General features: G+C 52.6%; 5 protein-coding genes across 5 annotated transcripts; 2 read left to right on the forward strand and 3 right to left on the reverse strand.

Moving 5' to 3' along the window:
• Positions 1-35: 35 nt before the first annotated feature.
• AYO21_07000 (hypothetical protein) lies at positions 36-1664 on the reverse strand (the record flags this gene model as incomplete). The annotated part of the gene is made up of 1 exon (XM_022656958.1): positions 36-1664. The coding sequence occupies one exon, from the start codon at positions 1662-1664 to the stop codon at positions 36-38; it is 1629 nt and encodes a 542-aa protein (XP_022510757.1).
• A 1134-nt stretch (positions 1665-2798) lies between these two features.
• On the forward strand, positions 2799-6324 carry AYO21_07001 (hypothetical protein; the record flags this gene model as incomplete). The annotated part of the gene is made up of 4 exons (XM_022656959.1): positions 2799-2834; positions 2884-4162; positions 5052-5242; positions 5311-6324. 4 exons carry the CDS (start codon positions 2799-2801, stop codon positions 6322-6324), a joined length of 2520 nt encoding a protein of 839 aa, XP_022510758.1.
• A 656-nt stretch (positions 6325-6980) lies between these two features.
• On the reverse strand, positions 6981-8553 carry AYO21_07002 (hypothetical protein; the record flags this gene model as incomplete). The annotated part of the gene is made up of 2 exons (XM_022656960.1): positions 6981-7194; positions 7247-8553. The coding sequence occupies 2 exons, from the start codon at positions 8551-8553 to the stop codon at positions 6981-6983; spliced, it is 1521 nt and encodes a 506-aa protein (XP_022510759.1).
• A 504-nt stretch (positions 8554-9057) lies between these two features.
• Positions 9058-9489, forward strand: AYO21_07003 (hypothetical protein; the record flags this gene model as incomplete). The annotated part of the gene is made up of 1 exon (XM_022656961.1): positions 9058-9489. The coding sequence occupies one exon, from the start codon at positions 9058-9060 to the stop codon at positions 9487-9489; it is 432 nt and encodes a 143-aa protein (XP_022510760.1).
• Positions 9490-10313: 824 nt separating this feature from the next.
• On the reverse strand, positions 10314-13241 carry AYO21_07004 (hypothetical protein; the record flags this gene model as incomplete). The annotated part of the gene is made up of 1 exon (XM_022656962.1): positions 10314-13241. The coding sequence occupies one exon, from the start codon at positions 13239-13241 to the stop codon at positions 10314-10316; it is 2928 nt and encodes a 975-aa protein (XP_022510761.1).
• Positions 13242-15535: the final 2294 nt, after the last annotated feature.

Consider the following 15535-nt stretch of genomic DNA (forward strand, 5'->3'; position numbering starts at 1 on the left):
CGTCAGTCAGTGCAAGGAAACCTTAGTGAGACACCTCAGACCAACCTCTCCCTGGCTGCCAGCCTTCCAGCCACAATGTCCAACCAATCCAAGATCCTCGGGAACCAGAGCATCTGTTCCTGTCTCTTCCACCAGGCAGCACCGCGACTACCACCATCGATCGATTCGTCGCCTTTTTCCTTTTCCTTTGCCTTTTCCCTCGCCATCTCCAGGGCCCTTTCCTCTTCAATCCCTCCTAGGACGGAGTATGTCCCCTCGTCCATCTCGACCCCACCCCTCTCCATTTCTGAGAGCAGCTCGTCCACCTCCCGCAGGGAACTCCGCGTCAGCCAGACCAGGGACATCAACGAGTTGTAGAACTGGGGACTGGCGCCGAGCACGTACGACGTGGTGCCTAGAGAGCGGATCCGCGGCAGGAGGAGCAGCGCGTAGGGCGACGAGGGATAGAGGTTCATGTATAACCTGAGTGCGAGGAGGATGGAGGCCGGGTACGTGTGCTGGAGGATGGCGAGCTGGGCTGGAGAAGGTGTCGATGGCGAGATATGGTGTTGGCCCGCCACAGGTGAGTTTTTATTCGTGGTGTCTTCCGTGACACGGGTGCCAGAGATAGAAGAGGAAAGCCGTAGCTCTCTTTCCGCCGCTTCGATCATTTGGCGGGGATCGTCAGACTTTCCTCGCGAGAATGTAAACTTTCGCAGGCCCCCGTATCTCGGCGTCTCCTCCTTGCCAGCCAGCGGCCGACGAGAACTTGGCTGTAAGTCCGTGGCTATGGAAAAGATCTGAGACTCGCAAACCTCCCACATGGCGATGTCGCCTCTCTTGGCCTTCGAATATGCTGCGTCCTGAAGAGCTCGGGATATAGAGTGCATGTGGTCACGAACGGCCTGTTGGATGGATTCTTCGAGTTGGCTGAACGGGTGGGACGGAATGGCGGTCTCGGCGAGTGATTGTTCCAGGATATCTCCTTGTCGTAGCTCGGGGAAAGGGCCCTCCTCTGAGACTGGTGGTGCTGAATGTATGTCGACTTGTGTCGTCGAGTTTTCTGTCATTTCGGCAGTGGTTGTTGCCTCCCTTTGAATTGAAGTGGAGAGACTTTCTCCACGGTCAATTTTGGCGTCTAGACCTATCTGCTCTCCTAACTCTGGGTCATCTTGTTCTGTTGACGGTTGTTGGTCGGGTCGCTTTGTGCGGGCTACCAGATGCACGCCATCGCCATCGAGCTGGGGGCCAAGCTTAGACCCATCCCGCTGTGACTGATGACCACGCAGAGAAGAGGTGAATATCTTGAGTATATTCTCAATGTCAGTGTCGGCGGCTTCGGCATAATTTGAGCGTCGCTTGGGAGAAGCCGTTTCGGTTTGTTTAGGGGCAAACCGCAATATCGTCTCAAAGGCCCTCCGCTCGCTCGCGGTGATGGTAGAGCTGATCGTTGTTTCGGCGTTCTTAGAGGTAGATCTAGGCGCTATGGGAGACCAAGAAACGCTTCGGGCTTTGGCCTTGAGAAATGACTCCTCGTCCGAGGAAAGGGGAGGGTTGCCATCTTCGGTGGCGTCTGAACCCGCCTGAGACGACGCAAATCGCGAACGAGAGCGACAGACTCGGTTTGAGACGCGCAAGATGGTCCTGGTGTGGTACAAGAATGGTAGTTCAATGCGAGCTGCCATATCCTAGACTCCAGTAACGAGAAAACATATATAGAAGAGCATGGCTGGCAGCCCTGGGAAGCGGGAGAAATTCCATATCACGTGCCTGAAGGAAGGTTTAGCGGGACGCGCCCCACTAAGCCAGTTACAGAGCTTGGCAGATTTGCTCATGCTCGGAGCCTGACAACGACGTGCCACTCTGACTCCTGACCCAAGCACGCCAGCCAGGCACTCCAGGCCAGGCTGAATCTTCTCTCTCCGCCCTTTCTTAACCGCAACTGCGCGCCGCGCCCCACCACGCAACTAGTGACCAAGAGACACTTGCTCTGCCCACCGAGCGTGATCCCTCATTGATAAAGACCATATCTACCGCCTTACCTCTACGTCGCTTCTCTGCCGTCTCCTACCACGATTACAAATTCTGAATCTCGTTGTCGCCATTTCCTCCCACACCACTCGATCCCAATCCATCGCACGCTCCGCTCTGACGTACACGTTATCGTCCTGCATCACCCCCACGCTGGTCGGCCGAACACGTGGAGAGTGTGCTTTCGTCCCGAGTCTGCGCGGTCCAGGTGCCGCATGACTTGTGGCACAACTCGCGATCACACAGCATACCAATCCCCCCCGGGGTAGTCTGACCACGTCTTCAGTGCACAGGAACTCTTCCACGCTTCTACCTGCGCTGGGCACACACACTACACCCTCTGTGACCTGTGCACATCATGAGCACTGCCCTCCCTCGATTGACTTCAGAACCCCCTGCAGCCTGGAATGAGCATGATCAATACGGAACCATGAATCGAGGACATTCAAAGAGCACCCCTCAACACCCTGCGTCTATGATGCACGGACCGAGCAGACAGCGCAATGGCTTCGGTGGCGGCAACGGTGAGAAGGCTGTTCCAGTACCAGGATCAACACCATTTGGAAATGGCGCGGACAGAAAAAGCAGTGTTTCACAGGGCCAGCCGTTATTTGATATGGCCAGAAGTCCTCCGACCACGTCAAGCAAGAGTGAATAAGTTTGTTTCCCCGAAAGAATACACGTATGCTGACACGTCGCAAGATACCAAACACGTCCCATGTAAATTCTTCCGTCAAGGTGCATGTCAGGCGGGGAATGCATGCCCTTTTTCTCATTCCCTCGATCCCATGACACAGCAAGCGCCCTGCAAATACTTTATGAAGGTACGAGTGTCTACAGAAGTCATCATAGGTCAGAATCTAACATGTGCAGGGTAATTGCAAGTTTGGCGCCAAATGTGCACTTGCCCACTATCTCCCTGACGGACGACGAGTCAATCGAGCAGACCTCGATGCCGGCTTTGCCATGGCAGGACGGAATTTCAACTACGCAAATCGAACTGAACAGACATCATTCCCAAGTCAAGATCCGAGTGCGGGAGATTCCATGCTCAATCAACCGCCCTTCGGCCCAGACTACTTCCAAGGTCAAGCTTTTCCATTGATGGACGGTGACGAAACAGACGCGTTTCAGGACCGGTACAACCAATATCAACCGCCCTCGGCCCTCGATTCAGGTCTTAACTCACCCCCGACATCTCAGTTTGGTTCCCCTCCCAATGATTACCAATTCCCCAAGTCACCAGTCGAAAACCTTAGAACAGCTCTTAACGCACCTCTACCACAATCATTCGACGCCAATGGAGTTTCCCACATAGCGAAGTACGGACCTCTAGGTCAATCTGTCCCAGACAAGTTTGGCATGCGATCTCCGGCCTCTTCTTCGCTGTCTAGACAACTTGGAAGTCCACCAGAATCGATTGTCAATGTCCGAAACGCCAATCTTGGGTCTAATTTGAGAAATGTGTCACCTCTAGGTCTCTCGCCGCAGAATGCAGAAGAGTCCATTGGCCAGAGAATTATGCATTCCCAACGAACCGTCAAAACGAGAGGACTTTCCGCGAGTGTTCCGCGCTCACATCTTCCTTATGAGTGGGAGGAAGGAATGGGGGCAGAGACAGACCTACTTCCTAACAGTTTGCACGATGAGTTACTTACTCCACAGGAGAAGATGCGCCGCACTTCAAGGGCGGATCAAGAGCACAGCTCCAAGGATCATGTGCATGCCCTAGCGATCCCAAGTGGAACTTCTAGCAAAGTTGGATCCCCGCCAGCGGGAAGCCCTTCCAGATTCAGTGCTCTGTGGGCTGAACAAAGGGAGAAAAAGGCAGCCGAAAGCATCGGCCCGTCCAGCTTTGGCCATGTTGGGTCACCTCTTCGTGGCTCGTGGATGCCTAACGAATCGTCGACTCCGAACGTACAAATATCTGGTATATCTCAAGCGATGGCTCGGATGCAGCTCAATCGAGTTGACTCTGGCGAATTGAATGGATTGAGAGTGCAGCCGAGTGGTCTCAGACATTCATCGGCGCCAATTGGCCGATTTGACCGCGGGATTTCCAGCCCAGGTCTGAGTTCTAAGAAGATCGATGAGGAGGTCGAAGGAGTATTCTTCCCAATGGACGGCGACGACAAGACACCGAACTGGTCAGGTCAGTCACCTCGACTAGTGCCTCTGCGCGACAGAAGTAATGGTGATTTGACAGGACAGAAAAGGGAGATTGCCGGACTTGATGAGACCGGGTTGAAGTCAATATGGGCTTTTCGCTCGTGAGAGGTTTCTGGGGAATAACGACGGATGGCAAAACACGTTGTCACACATAATAACGAAGTACGACCGGCGTTCAAAATTGTACAGAATGGTCGATATCACCGGGACTCTGCATTCAAGTGACGAAGGCATGAAATCCAAAACTGACGCATACATACACACATTCCACGGCGTTTTCAACGAAAGATGAAACCGGAACCAGGGCATTGAGAGAGAGAGGCACGAGAGAAATGATGGGGGCTACAGATACCTCTTGCTTGTTTTGAAGTCTTGCTTATATGGAGTGCCATAGAGACAATGTTGCCAGAGTTGAATACGAGATGATTTGCTGCTGTAATACCCCAATTGTGTGTACCTGATATAGAAGGCTGCAGAAGGCTGAGGCGGAGTCTAAGGCTGAGGTCTCTAAACAGGCCTGATTGGGTCGGGATACCTTCCGCGTACACGTTTGCGTTAGGTTCCTGCATTGAACTTTTTGGAGTGTTACACAGGTCTCCGCCAGGTCTCCGACGACCGTTGACTATTCTAGCTGAAGACTGTATCCCTTCCCTTCTATCCCCCGTTGTTCCAAGGCATGTTGAGTAGTGGCTCGGGGTGGCGGCTATGCTCAACATGCATTGGACCTTTGCTGCGCACGGCAGCTAGAATTGCTGCTCCTCCTCGTCTTCGAGTCCGCTTCCAGAGTTCACGTACGTCAAACATGTCTTCCCATATTGCGAGCGAGATCGCTGCACCTCTCGGACGTCCTAAGTGACTGACTTCTCTCCCAGAGTCGACATTACCTCTTGTGAATGGGCCGGAGTTATCGCCGGTTCTTCTCCAGCGCGCAAGGACAGTCGCCGCAGAACACCAGCAGCTGGCCGCGGCCAATGCGGAGAATTATGATGTAGCCGTCGCGAAGAGGATTGGGGAGTTGGGCCCCGTCTCCACGGCGTTGAAGGAGTGGGATGATGCACAGAATGTAAATATACCCTTTCATCACGGTCGGATGTCGCAGATCTATATATTGACAATGTATTGGGGATTTAGTCTCTCGAAGAACTCAACGCTCTCCTGCATGACCCCTCTTCCGACGCTGAGCTTCGTTCTCTCGCAGAGACAGACATCCAAGCCACTACAGCCTCTTTGCAGCTGCTGGCCTCGAATCTGAAGAGGTCGCTCATCCCGCCTCATCCCTTCGCTTCCATGCCTTGTCTGATCGAAATCCACCCGGGTGCAGGGGGCTCCGAGGCTTCCCTGTTCGCCCAGTCCCTGTTGAACATGTACACCGACTTCTGTGCGCGAAAGAGGTGGCCCGTAACACTGGCGAGCTATTCACCAGACGATTCGACTCATGAGGCGGGACTGACGGACGCGCTGCTGGAAGTCAATCATCCCGGCTCATATGATGTATTGAGGACAGAAGCCGGAGTCCATCGCGTGCAGCGTGTCCCCGCGACGGAGAAGAAAGGGCGCACACACACCAGTGCGGTCTCGGTGCTTGTACTGCCCAACCTGCCAGACTCATCGGCCAGTGCGGAGGGGTTGAATTACGACGACCCTAACTCGGACTACTACATCTCGCCGGCGGAGGTGAGATCGGAGACGATGCGGGCGAGAGGCGCGGGCGGCCAGCATGTCAACAAGACCGACTCGGCCGTGCGACTGACCCATCTGCCAACGGGGACCGTCGTGGCGATGCAAGACTCGCGCTCCCAGCACAAAAACCGCGAAAAGGCCTGGGCGGTGTTGCGGGCCAAGCTTGCCCAGATGCGCCGCGAGCAGCGCGAGGCCGAGATCATCAGCATGCGCCGCGCGGCCATGGGCGGCGTCGCCCGCACGGGCAGAGAGGACAAGATCCGCACGTACAACTTTTCCCAGAACCGGGTCACCGACCACAGATGTGGCGTGGAGAGTAGCGACCTGGACGGCGTCCTGGGCGGCGGCCAGAGCTTGGAGACGGTCATGAACAGTGTCCGCGAGTGGATGAACGAAGAAGAGGTTCGGGGCTTGGTGGCCGAGGAGGAGATGAAGATGAAGGGCAAGGAGAGACAACAGCGATAGCAAAATGAAAATAAAAAACATAGCTTCAGTGAACATAGCATCTTAGTAATGCTTTCTCCTGTTTGTTTGTTTTTTCTTCTTCTGGCAGCTACTGCCGCTTGACGCCATGCTACCTACACACAGCAGGAGACGCTTGCTGGCCCATCCCTGTAAGTAAAAGCACATGTGTGAGCTCTTCAATCCCTGCAGACCCTGTTCACCAACCAGCTAGCTAACGATTTAGCTAGTTGTGCTTAGTTCGCAGCTCAAAAAAAAAGGGTCCCCTGTTCCAGTCCCTCAAAAACCTGTCATCACTCAATGCCATGCCATGTCATGCTCGTGGGTATCATCCCTTTTTTTCCCTTCTGCTTCTCTCCCGAATGCACGTCACTTTTTCCTTGCTTTTGCTTTTGCTTTGGTACTCTGCCAACAGCTTCTCCGTCACCCATGCTTCTGTTCACTATTCTTCGCTGCCTCGGATCGAGCTCTTCGAGCTCCTTCAGTGACGACATTCCGAATTCCTTTTGCAGCTGGCGGGCTGTTCAGACTGCTGGAGTGGAACGGACTATTACTCCGTAAAACATTTTTGTCGATTGTCTTGATCTTCTTGTCGTTTCGTTTGATTCAGCTATTCAACAGAAATTCTTTTTGCGCGCATTGATTCCATTAGTGTCCGTTCATTTCGCCACAGCGGCGCTCAACACCTGTGTGCGGAAGAATGCGCCCTTCGTCTTCTCAATGACCTGTTGGTAAACACTTTGTGGGGGGTGGTTCATGACTACCGTTCCAGCCTGGTAATCGATTTTAGCGTCAACTTTTGTGTCGCGGATGAGATTAACAATCCATTTCTCGCCTTCACTGGGGGAAAGTCCAAGACGGGTGGAGAGATCCCTGGATCACGGGAGTCAGTATTTGAGTTGGTGCAAAGGCGTAGTTCACTCACTGGATATCGATTCTCTGGTGGATTTTGCAATAGCTTTCCGAGATGAGATGTCGGGCACTCTCCATGAAAGCATCTGTTGAGCTCCCCAGGAAGAAATCTCCTCTCAAGATTGCCTCAGCTTCCGACAACTTTTTCTGTGCACCTTCGAAATCGAAGTCGACATATAGGGCCTTGACAAATTCCGTCACAGGGTCCTGATATTCGTAGACTTCCTGCTTCACCACTCTGACAAGGTCCTTGAGTTGTTTCTGGTAGTTGTGAGAGTTGTTCATGCGGGCACGGTTGGTGATGACTGCTGCGGTGAGGTAACGCAAAATCCAGGGACAAACAGTTTGGATAGAAGAGATGTATGGTGGGGAGAAGAACATTTCGGTCAGCTTTTCGCGAGCGGGTTCGTAGTTGAAGAAGGGGAAAAGAGCATAGTGCACCAGGGCTTCACGAGCGGTAAGTTGTGCGCGGGGGCTGTTGAACAGACGTGTCTCAATGTGTTCCTTGACCTTTTCCACTTCTTCAAGGGCGTTTTCCCATTCTTCTCCCAGAATTTCACAGACCAGCTTGCCCCACGTGGCCTTGACCACTTTTTCATTGTCAGTGGAGAGGACACGGAAGCGGTAGAGTAAGTCAGCGGCTTCGGGGTAAAGACCGCACTGGTAACGGAATCTGCCAAAATCATAGAGGTTGTCTACCATCTGCTGCGTAACTCCGTGTTGCTCTTCAAGAAATTTCAGGTTGGCGACTTTGTCACTTCGGAGTTGAGATGTAACTGACTCGTCGTTCAGCAAATTGGTCAGGTGCGCAGATTCCTCCTGGTACTTTGCCAGTTGATTCAACACTTCCTCTCTCTTCTTCGCGTAGTCTGCAGGAGTCGCGTCTGTCTTGTGAATTTCCTTGTAAAGATTGCCGACGTAGTCGATCATGTTCGTGTCACTGAGGAGGTTGAATATGGCCTGTTTAAGGTCATCGTAACGCTCTTGTGAGATATCTTCTGACTGCAGCTTGTGTTCAAGTAAGGGAAAGATGAGATGTCGGTCCATGTGCTGAATGAGTTTCGCCAAAAAGGCATATTCGCCGGTTGGGTCCTCGAGGTGCGCCATCGTGAATCTGGGTCGCGGTTCGTACCCTATGTAAAGGGCGTCGTAGAATTCTACCACAATTTCCAAATTCTCGGGCGTTAGGATGTCTTTTGAAGGCGGAGGAGAAGGAGGCGGAGTCGGCGGGAGGGAGATGCAGAAGATATACCCAGGTATATCTTGATTATCTTCGTGCTCAGGATGGCCCTTTGGGAGATTGTGGACCTGTGAGAACATTTTGAATATTGGTGGTGCGCCTGTGAAATTGAATCGAGCGGCGTCACGCTAATCCTAAAATCGTTAGCCTTAAATAGGCAAATAAAAAGCAGCGTCAATGCCAAGACGAGTCAACGTTAGTCTTGGCGTTGACAGCCTTGCACCTCACGTGTGCATCACGTCCAGTGTCCTCGTCTCAATAATTTGCTTCCAAGGTGCACAGCGCTTCCCAATTGTTTGCGCTGTTGGACATGACGATGAAGCCCCCTTCAACTCTACTTCTACGGGCCATGCTCCACCCACAAAAGCCTCTTTGTCAGGTTAGGTGGAAGTCAGAATGGATGCCCAGGGAGAAGTACGCAAAAATCACAACTCTGGACAAGCTACATCGAAGACAAAAAGCAGCCATCCGGAAAGAAAGTATGTCATTGCAGCAGGAGAGTCGTCTTGAAACTTCCCTGTCTGAACACTCACTGACATAATTCGCAACCAACAGGACAGGACAGCGAAAATCGAGCTGCCAAAATGTATCCGACCCCAACTTCTTCAGCGACTCACTCGCAGTTACAACAACCACAGCAGCAGGAGCAGGAGCAACGACAAATGCCTCCCCAACATCCATATTCCCTTAAGAGTCAAATCCAGGACCATAATCTAACACCCACGCTCTCCCCACTTCCGTACCTGGTCGTGCGCACCCCGTCCAAAAACCTCCCAATCTACCAAACCTCCAAATCTGGCGGCTCCAAACACATCACCACGATCCGCAAGATCAAGGGTGATCTACAGGGGCTAGCAAACGCTGTGCGCGCCGCTTTGGGGTTGGAAGAATATATCACCGACGTGCGGGGACGGAAGAAGGCCAACGTTGTGATCAACTGGACGACGAGGCATGTGGTTGTGAGGGGGTGGAGAGGTCCAGAGATCAAGCGGTGGGCAGAAGTAAATGGGTTTTGAAACATACCATGGGTGAAGAGCACAAAATGGCCACGGTGACAGGTGTCCGGAGGCATATGGCCATGCGAGCACCATACGATGTCTCATGTTCCGGAATGTGATGGTGGTGATGATGGTGCAAGGGGGGTGGGCAACCAGCTGACCTCACCGAGCCTCTGCACCTGACACCACATCCCATGGTACTGGGAGTTTCTAATATGGCGCAGTGAGCTCTATCAGGCACTGATGGGACAACAGCAAGCAATCGCAAGAACCAGAAGTCTATTTTGCGATCTACTCTACATGACGGGGGATGCATGAAAGGGAACCCTGATCTTGAGAGATATCAAGTTCCCGAAGAGTGAAGCAGAAAATAGCTGGCATGTATTTATGCGTGTATCACTAACAAAATCAATTGTTTCATGCTTGGTGGCTTAGATTTCCTTCTCGCCAGTGTCACAAACGTATGGAGCTCAACCAAGGGGCGGTACGAGATTACAGAAGTAGCAGCCTGAAAGGCAATGCCCTTTTTCCTTTGCCTTGCTCTTAAGCTCAAGTCAAACAGCTTCTTTAATAGAATAAAGTTGAAGACTAAGTACACATATTTTGTGCCCTTCCATCTCTTTTTGGAGAGGAGTAGGCATCTCTTCAGTACCCAACCATTGTAACTATCATTTGGAGGTACAAAAAGGCCCTCAAGTCGAGCCCAAAGAAAGTTCCCGTCATAGCACATCTTGTTCTTGTCCTCCAACTCTTATTTGCACATGCTGAATGAATGCAATAGGGTATGCTCAAAATCCCGTACATCAGCCCAATGGCGCGCATGCCATCCAATGCTCATTGCGCTAATCCTCTAAACCAGCATAAACACAAAGTTGTCGCAGAATGCCGGGATCAATATCTTTCTGTATCATCGCTCCCAGCAAGGACTCTTTGCTCGGCATGATGCCCAACGGTACGATTGTAGAGCCGCTTTCGTCAGTTCTTCGAGCTTTTTGCACCAGAGTCTTCAATACGGCGATAGCACGATTTGCGATTGCCCCATACCCATTAGCGTCGGGTTCAAAGGCATTATTTCGGCTATTTGGTTGTGGGTGTCTGGGAGCGCTTTGAGTCGACCGGTCCGCACTCAGTAAACCAACCAACCGTAAAAGATTGCCTGCAAAACCATCGTCTGACTCTAGCCATGAGCGCGCCAATGGATGATCTGAGCCCGGAGCAAGACCCGCCAAGATCTCTGCAGCCAACATTCCTTGTAGGAGGAAGGGTTTCCGTGCTTCGATGAGTGTCCTGGTATGGCTTGAGTTTGCTGGTATTGAAGAAATTGCGAGTCCAAATGCCCTCGTCAATAGCTCGTAGGGAGGGCTCGAATGCGCATCGGTAGCAAAGATGGCCTTGTAGTATGTCCGGTTCGGTTCGTCTCGCGCCAGAAGCTTGGCGAGGCTATCGACAGCGGAAGGCATGTATTTGTGTAGAGCGGGCGTGTATGGGACGAAAGAGACCTTGGTAGCAGAGCTTGAGGTAGGTGGTGGGGTGGGTGCGAATGCAAGAAGGAAATGCAGGACACAAAGGGCTTCTTCCTTCCCAGGAAGCTGAAGCAAGGTCGACAAGTTACTAAAGTAGATGACCGCATCTTTCATGAAATCCAGGGTGTTTCTATTGTGTCGCAGGAACATTTCCGTGGTGCCAAGATATCGAATCACTGTGCTCAGTAACTTGACAACCTCGGGTTGACCCAGTGGGATGAAGTTGGCTTCGTAGAAGGAAAAATTGCGTAACAGGGTAGTGATACAAATCAGGCGATCCGCGGCTCTTTCAAGATCATAGGCGACCGTTCCAAACTCGGGGGCGTCTTGCAACGACTCGTTCTCGATGCGACAGGCCCGGACGAGATCTTCGTATGAGGTGAGGAACATTTCGTCCGAGACTTCGGTGGCGTGTTCGCTGAGGAAGGCGACCTGGTCCTGAGCACAGTCCAGTAGTGTGTCAACAAGATCATCGCATTCACTCAACGCCAGTGGCAACGCAGATTCCATTGAAAGGGTAACAAGCGTGTCCAGTGCTACCCGGGTTTCTGCGTGCATTCCTGACTTGATAGCCATCGTCAAAGCATGGATGTCAATTACACCCAACTCTCGGATAGAGGGCACAAAGGGTTTGGATTCCGCAATATGTTGGCCGATGATGAACATTTCTTCCACGTTGACTGGTCCATGGAATCTGCTGGGAGGGAGAACATCAGGCTTGAAAGGATCTTCAATCGGCTTTGATAAAGGCTTGCTCGTGTCCGGTTCGGGTTCTGGGATCTTTCCCCCACTCGTCTGAGGTCGCTTCTGGGGCGTTTGACCCTGTACCTGGCTCTGTATTGCAGCAATCTGTTGAGGATCGAACTGTCGTGATGCGCTCGGTCGGTGTTGAACAGCCGAAGTAAGATCTTGTGGCCCTTGAGCGTGTGGAGGTTGCATAAATCCATTTGCGGTAGGGTGCTGCGGCGGTTGGGCGACTGGTGTGTTGGCAGACGCACTTCTCTGGTGGCTAGGGTCTTGAGGTTGATCGCGCGGAGGTGACATTTGAGTTGGGGGTTGTATCGCCGCTTGGGCTGCCATCTTTTGCTTCTGCTGCGAGAGCTGCCATGCAGCTTCATAAGGGGCTAGATTGTTCATCCAGTACGCCTGGAGCTCTTGAGCTGCTTGCATCTGTTGTGGCGGGGGGAAGCCAAACTGGTGCGCAACCGCAGCCCACTGGTTTAGTTTCGAAATCCTTTGTGAGCCTCCGTTTTTCACCACAGCTGCGTATAACCGCAACAAGGGCAGTTGCCGACCGCATATCACCGGATTCAGATCAACCTGGCGGTTACGTGCGGCCATGAATTGTTGCAGACCTCTTATGAAATCTTCAGGATTGTTTGGCCTGGCAGGGTGAAATGCTGCTGATGCTCCTTGCGGTAACTGTGGGTTGGTACCCGGTTGGTTAGGATTGGCTGGCGTGCCGTTCATGCCACGGCCTTGAGCTTGTACTTGGGCCTGCATTTGACGCGCTTGGGCCTGGAGATGCATTTGATAGTTTCTCTGAGCTGCAGCCATAGTTGGGTGTTGCGCCGCCATGTTCATTTGGGGGTTCATCCCGACCTGTGACATTCCGTTGTTCATATTCTGACCGAACTGAGGTTGATTGAACCCTGGCGCAAAAACGCCATTTGGCATGAAGTTTTGAGGATTGTCATGGGGCGTGCCAACGCGACTCGCATGGTCTGAAGGAGCGGGAGAAGCGTGAGGGGGGCCATGTTGAGGAGAAAACGGACTAGGAGACGTCGTCGCGACGCGTTGGTTGCCCTGGGTTGAGGCGAAATGGCTTAGCTGTTGTATGGTGGGAGATGGAGACGCATTAGATGCAGCTTGGAGATGCCCAAACGGTGTGGGAGCATTTGAAATGGCCGGTACACCGTTGGCTTGAGGATTGAACCCGGTAAAGGGGACTTGTCCTGGAGTTTGTGATCGCGAACCTGGCAAGCCACCAGGCGCCTGGCGCGGTGAGGTGGCCAAGCTATCTTCTCTTGCTCTTTTGGAAGGTATCACCGGGTTCGTCTGGTAGATGGGGTTGTGAAATGCAGGTGAGGTGGTTCGGGCAGCGCCATTGAGGAACGCGGGATTCTGAAATTGGGCGGGATTTATCGTCTGAGGAGGTTGCAGGAAAGACATGCCAGCATCCATTGGGCCTCCAAAGCCAACATGATTGTTTGGATTCGAGGAGGTATCGGTCAGCCAAGGGTTCATGGCTCGAATGAGGTTCGGTCATCCATTGGCTATAGCAACGAGAGTCATCAGCCTTGGTCCAACAGTGCGCGCGGCCATCGTGCAGGTGGACACATCCGATTCAGAATCAATGTCGCTCATCAAGGCCCGATATCTCGTGATGGCAGGGCCGGCGATGGTTGCGCGTTGACGCAAGAACGTGGATGGTGTCGATGGGGGCAGGAGAGGTGAATGAGACGCGTCACAGGGGGATGCGAAGATCAATATCGGGCCGTCATGGGTAAAGTGATACGAGCCAAGTGAAGGGGCAACAGGCAAGCTTAGAAGACATCGGATAGGGCTACTTACCTGACTGGCAATGTTTGAGTGGAATCGTCACAGGCGTAAAGGTATGCGAACCGATCGGAAAGTCGAGATTGGGACGATTTTCCTGAGGGCTGGGGGACGGCCGAAAAGGGTTTAGCCCCGGCGGCGTGTGACAACTGAGAAACTGGGAACTGCTGAGAGAAGAAGGTTAGCCACGCTTTGGGGGGTAGGTCAGAGTGACTGGCAATGAGGATCATGGAGAGGGTCCCACTCAGGTCTATTGGGCCGTACGACACGATCTCAGGTGCATGTTTGATGGAAGGTAACAGGCGCTAGTGATGGATCTGTGGGCGGATGGCTTTGGGGAAAGGGAAGGAAGGCGAGAGGATGATGTGGTGGGCGAGCCATGTGCTGGTGTTCAATTCCGGCTGCTGCGAACCGGCCGGCAGAGGGAAGAACAAGACAAGCCCACTATGTTTTTGTGAAGTGCAAGGGGGAGTCGGCAGAGGGGCAGGCAAAAAAGGTTTCATGGGGGATCATAAGAAAAGGGACGAGAGGCTTACCTTGTGGATGTGATTAGATGGATGGGTAGCGATTTGGATTTCCTTTCCCAAGGGTTGATGATACGTGGTGGTTTCGTACACTGCAGGGAACAGAAAAGAGAACAATCACAACGAAACAAGGCGGGGTGGGAGACGATCGGCCAAAGGGATGACAAGCGATGGCCAGAGGACTGAGCTGACAACTGGGTTGAAAGGGAATGGTAATTGATGAAACACAAAACACCAAATGCCTGGAACCGGGGATAAACTGGTCAACAGGACAGGCACCGTAAAGGTTGGAATCGGGGGCAGGTCGAAAAAAAATGGGAGCCTAAAGAAAGCGCTTGGGAAGGGGGACAGGACACACAACCCAGAATGGAGAGAGGCGACTTAGAGGCGACAAAGTGACAAGAGTTGACAAGAGCAGCAGCTGGAGAGAGCTGAGACTTTGGCGCAGGCAGGGAGCGTGGTGGGCAAAAAGTGGGCAGTCTGGTGCCACTCGGATTTTCTTGGGGCAACGCGCAAAGGCCGGGCGAGGGGGCCTGGCCGCTAACTGGCCATCCGTGAATTCTCATTGGCCTTGGGGTGAATGCAGGGTTTTCCGGTGTGCGAAAAGAATAGCAACCAGCCATCCCAGTTTTTGCTCTTCCCTTGCCCGCTTTTGTCACGCTGGACTCGCTCACTGTGCCCCCATTTGCCGACGACTGCAGAAACTTGGGAATTCAGATGCCGCCCTATTGTCGTTTCAAGAAGGATACTCCGCGGGTGAGTTTTTGGTGTCCCTTGAAGACATCAGTCTGACCATCGCAGGGCGTCTTTTTTCTCCCACAACTCAGGTCTCGCTCCTGGGCGTTGCGGACTTGGACAAAACACGGGTTTCAAAATGCAGCAGAAACCAAATTGGGGCCGCACCAAGCTCGTTTTCGGCTTAGGCCATGCTCCAAGTGCCTTGGTGTGCGATCACGAACCTAATCATCCCCCATCACGCTGAGCAAAGACAGCTCCGCTTCCCATGACAGCCACATTTGGAGCGACGAAGTGCCATGTGCTCTCCCACTTGGATGTGTATGTATGTGTCTCTGTTCACAAGTGTGTACTCAGTAAGCACATACAAAGCGTTTCATAACAGCTTTGTGTGTAGGGGGATTGACAAGAGAAGATGGCGGTGACAAACAAGAGGCCGGATATCGAACTCGAGTCGGTGGTCAGTCATTTATATGTCCTTTTCCCGTCAACAAGGTCATTCTTCAGCAGAAAATGCTCTTCAGACTGTGCTGGCCGGAGAATGTCTAGGGTGTTCTTGTCATCCCGTGTGTTGATAGATCAAAGCGGAGAGAGCGTAGAGCCCATCTGGAGGGTTGTAGAGAAAACGCTGTCGTGGACATGGTCTGGTACAACGACGAAAGGGGGACATCGTCAGGGTCAAATTTAGAAGAAGAGGAAATCTGGTTATAGGAAGAGAAGAAG

The sequence above is a fragment of the Fonsecaea monophora genome, assembly GCF_001642475.1.
Source record: "Fonsecaea monophora strain CBS 269.37 chromosome Unknown Scaff51, whole genome shotgun sequence".
In the NCBI taxonomy this organism is placed as follows: Eukaryota; Fungi; Ascomycota; class Eurotiomycetes; order Chaetothyriales; family Herpotrichiellaceae; genus Fonsecaea; species Fonsecaea monophora.